General features: G+C 29.8%; 1 protein-coding gene across 5 annotated transcripts in view; it reads right to left on the reverse strand.

Moving 5' to 3' along the window:
• The window catches only part of LOC109347805 (aspartic proteinase-like protein 2), a 9847-nt gene extending 5683 nt beyond the window's left edge, over window positions 1–4164 (reverse strand). The window contains exons 1-5 of one of the 5 annotated variants that reach the window (XR_002107649.1): window positions 3890–4164; window positions 3542–3769; window positions 3041–3207; window positions 2598–2888; window positions 1741–1906 (exon numbers count right to left, since the gene is read on the reverse strand). Coding sequence is in view for 1 of the 5 variants with exons in the window: in XM_019587878.1 (XP_019443423.1) it covers window positions 2884–2888; window positions 3041–3207; window positions 3542–3769; window positions 3890–3954 (465 nt within the window). In the remaining 4 variants the exon portion in view is untranslated. Of the gene's footprint in view, window positions 1–1740; window positions 1907–2575; window positions 2889–3040; window positions 3208–3541; window positions 3770–3889 lie in introns of those variants that run through there. The other 4 variants (XR_002107648.1, XR_002107651.1, XR_002107650.1 and 1 more) reach the window with 4 other exon arrangements.

The raw sequence follows: 4800 nt of genomic DNA on the forward strand, positions 1-4800 counted from the left end.
GGTAATTGTATAAGATTCAATTTTATTATTATTAGCTAGCAAATATTTAATTTTATTATAAATTTACCATTATATTATTGAAAATAAAGATTGTGAGACAATGACACATTTGGATCATGAGAGGAGTATGTAAGAAAGTAACTTTAAATAAATTTAATTAGCCACGGATGTATTGTGGAAAAATAAGCAACTTAGCCACGGTTGTGGTGTGGCAAAATCAGAAACTTAGCCACGGTTCGACTGTAGCTGAATTAAACAGACTGTGGCTAAATAGATGTTACCACATTTCACAGAAGTGTAGCGAAATAACATAATGACCGTGGCTAATTTTTAGCAACACCATTCCTTGCCACAACGACATTAAGTGTGGCCACTCAATCTAGCTACGGTTTTTCCCTACTTTAGCCACGGTTTCAACCGTGGCTAACAGGAAGTTTTGTTGTAGTGCAAGTTGTGAAATAGGGCTGCTCCACCAAAGATAAGATCTGCCACACTCGCAGGAGCAGTTCCAATTTTCTTCAAAAAATGAATATTATAAATTTAAAAAAGTTTAATATTCTCACGTGATATATTATTTATACAAGAACAACATACATAATATGTCTCCTATTTAATTGTTCGTTGGTAAACATATTTTTTATCATATTTTTTATGTCATAGCTAATTTTCTAATAAATGAAATAGTTAGTGAAAAAATAATTACTAAGGGGTGGAAGAGATAAAGAGTAGATATAAAAAATAAAATAAAAATTATACAAGCCACAGACAATATAATATTATATCCAAGTACATCAATTTATACAAGGTTGTTTTTCAAATTATAAAATTGTATTTCTCGTGTTATTGCTAGATTCCTCAATATATTTTATAAGAAAATTATAAAATTACATGGCAGACAAAAATTCATTAGATTTGTTTAGTTACATAAAATACTCAATAATGTTATAGATTTATACTAATGACAATACTTATAATTCAGACCAATGATATTGTAGAGTTTTTTTATTTTCAACCAAATTTTAATTTAACATAATTGTTGGGATAAAAACTGTGACAAAGAAAACATGCATGCCACTTACAATATGATCATCAACATATTCATACAAGACTTCAATGATTTGATGTGAGAGGTGCATTGGGTTCCTTCCATGGAAGTCTAAATAGAATAATTTGAAGCCAACTCTAAAAGGATTAAATTAGGTGCATCACATAATATAATAAAACCAATTAGTATAAAGAGGATAACTAATTTCTAAGAGAAAAATTAGTATAAAAAGGATAACTAATTTCTAAGAGAAAAAGGAGTGTGTTGAGATTATGAAATTATCCGTATTATTATATGTTATATGCATATTTGGTATCTTAAGAAATCAGTATCATTATGTTATCTACACTTTGTTGCAAATAGGTAGATGGTATCTACTTTTATCATCAAGACTTGATGTCATTATAACCTATAGGTTTAAGTGTTAGATATGATGTGAGCTATACTTTGAATGATTTTACTTTACTTTATTGGTTGCTCCTACATTCTACAATACAACAAAGAATTGACTAATAGTAACTACCCTAAAGAAAAAAATAACAAAGCTAATAAAATAACATTTATTTCTTCATTCATAATCATACAAGAGACAACATCACACAAAATACAATATTCTAGAAATACAAGTATTGAAATACTATTATCTAAGCTATAGTATTAACAATTGTTTAGTTACATGATTATTGAAATACTTCCTCCAAATTAAAGACCCTGATAACTATATCAATATTAGTATCATGTATGTAATGAAAGCCAAGATCACCATTGTCAACTTTTCAGGCCTATCACATAAAGATGTTCCTCCCTTTTCACTTCTACCTTTTCCAAATGAAGGAGCAGAGACATTAACCGGCGATGAACCTAGATCAATAATTTAAATTAAATATATCAAAATTAAGTTATAGAAAATCAAAGATAGCCAAAATATTTGATTTAGTTATCCTTGATACTCTTAGCTCATGTAACTTTATAGTAATGTAGGTAAAACTTACAATTATAATTAGTCCATCCAATCTGTTGACTAACAAGATCATACACAATAATTTTGCCTTTTAATATAATGTCCGCCAAAAAAGGTAAATTGTCATCGGTGTCTTAATCTTGGAGACGAGATAACATGACCTCACAGAATAAACAAGAATGGTACTTTTAGATTAATTCTAAATGAATTTTAAGATTTTAACTATTTTTAGTTGAACTTCAATCATATGCCAAACTTACTTTACATATCCTTTCAATGCATCTCACCAAATAAAATGACATAAATATAGGAGCTAAAAGTTTAGAGTGTCAATATACATCTTAGAATTGTTATAAGTCAAGGCACCACAATCCTCCATAAAACTGTAATGCACAAGGCATCATCAAACTAGTTAGATAACATGAAAATAAATAGTACATACATAAATTATATATAGTACTTGATGTACATGAGGAATAAAGACGTGTAATTAATCAAAGCACTCAGTCGTGCCTACAATTAGCCATGAAATTCTTTGAAAATAATGAATACAAACTAATCCTATCATAAAGTTCAGGCTTAAATACTTACAGTTGAAAATTGTATAAGGTAATCTTGTGGCCTTAAAACCATAGATGCATGGTTAGCAAAATTCAGACTTATTGGAGGAAAGATGTCAGAGATGCTTAACACCCTAAAAAGAAAAAATGTTTAGAAAGTGTTAGAAAATCCTCTATTTTTAACATGCAGTCGGTTAAAAAATGGCAGGAAATATTTCACAAAGATGTATATGAATATTCAACTTAACCTGGTGGTTACCAAGTAACAGTGAAATCCATTAGAAACAGTAGTGCCTATAGATTGGGGAATTCTACGATTAATCTACACAAATAATATATTTGTCATTAATTATTGATAAATCTCGAGGGAAAATGGCATCTCAATATTTTTTTAAAAAACACATGGAGCGCATAAAAAATCAAAGCAATATTTATCTTTACCAAATGGATGAGAAAAAACAATCTAAGCAAAACTCATCGCGTCAACAATGGAATTGTAGGCCTCTTCGATAAAGTACGCCAAAGTTGATCCAGAATCAATCATGGCACCTTTATTACTTGATGTTATAAAGACTGCTGGATCAATCTGCATTGTGTGTCTGTTGACAGAAATACTCTCCAGGTTTAAATTATAATGAGGTCTGGAATTTTTTCCAAGTAAGTTATTAGTGTTAATATTTTCTAACAAATTTCATTCAAGTAATTTCAATATAAATAGTATTTCTATAGTGACATATTTAATCCAACTTCTGCATATTATTTGACACAATAATGAACACATGTCTTCGGTTAAAAAACACCCAAAAAATAACAAGACAAGATGATAATCATAAAAGAATTAACTCATAATTTGATATGGTCCATTTTACCACATAATGGAGATGACCAACATATATAACACTTAACAAACACCACATAAGATATCACATGTAGGAATTAAAACATATCATTTTATTCTAGACAGAACACACTTATTGTTTTGGAATAAGTGGAGTATAACTCATGTTTGGCTCCAAAACCTCACCAAGAACAAGTATGCCCCCACCACTAGTATCTCCTTTTAGACAATGAGAGAATACTCTAGGAGCTTTTCCTTGTGAATAAAGTTGAGAGATGAGAGATGTGTTGTCTTTCCCAAATCCAAATATCCCATCAAGCGCTCTCTCATACAATGTCAATCTCCCATTCCGCATGTTACTACAACTATTCCATAATACAACATACAAAATAATGTTTTCAAAGTTAAACCTTTCATGAAGAAAAATAGAAGCAACTAAAAAAATAGAAATGTTATTTTAATTATTGAGGTTTATGATAACTCACCCAAAAACTAATGGCACAGATGAATTTGGTGCCACTGGACCCTCTGAAATATTGGCAACATGCATTAAGTCTGAAACAATGTAGCCTAATGTCTCACCACCATCTTCATACTGAACTTTAAAGCTACAATGGTTGTTGGTGGAACAAATTGCACACTTATGGTGTGAACAAGGGATGACCGAAGATGTTGATGAACTCTCAGGGTCAAAATAATTGAGCTTAATCTATAACAAAAGCCACTAATGATGACATGATCTATGTTATACAATTAAAAAATTGCAATTGGAGCTGTCAAAATGGATCAAAACTTAAAGTGTTTCAATTCCTTAAAGTGTTTCATTTACAACTTAAAGTGTTTCAATTCCTTTTAAAATATTTTGAGCATTACTACTTTAATATATTAAAGAGTATAGGATAGAAATACATATTTTGAGCATTCATTTTAAAATCTTCTTTGTCTTCATAAGTATTCTTCCTTTTCTTCTTTTTGGTGATGTTGGTGTCTTCATCAAAATCTTGCTAAGGTCAGGAGCCAAGATCTTCTTCATAGGGGCTACTCGTATATTTATTTTTCCTTTTTAGTTTTACTCTAAATGATGCTATCTTTTGCAACAAAATATCACTAGCTACAAATAGTATGAAAGATGCACTCCACTAATGGTGGCAATTGGATGGATATGGATTTGGATCAGAAGGGATTGATGAAAAGTCATCTACCAATCCATATAAATCCATAAAATCACATTTCTAAACTATCCAATCCATTCATATGGATTCCAATCCGTTCATTCCATCCATATCCATTTTAATGGATTGTATGAATGAATATTTAATCCAATTTTTTTAATTTGAACTAAAGCATTTTTTGAAGTAAAAATCCTTTAAAAATTATTATTTAATAAAGCAATCAT

This window comes from Lupinus angustifolius, chromosome LG05 (genome assembly GCF_001865875.1).
Source record: "Lupinus angustifolius cultivar Tanjil chromosome LG05, LupAngTanjil_v1.0, whole genome shotgun sequence".
Taxonomy (NCBI): domain Eukaryota; kingdom Viridiplantae; phylum Streptophyta; class Magnoliopsida; order Fabales; family Fabaceae; genus Lupinus; species Lupinus angustifolius.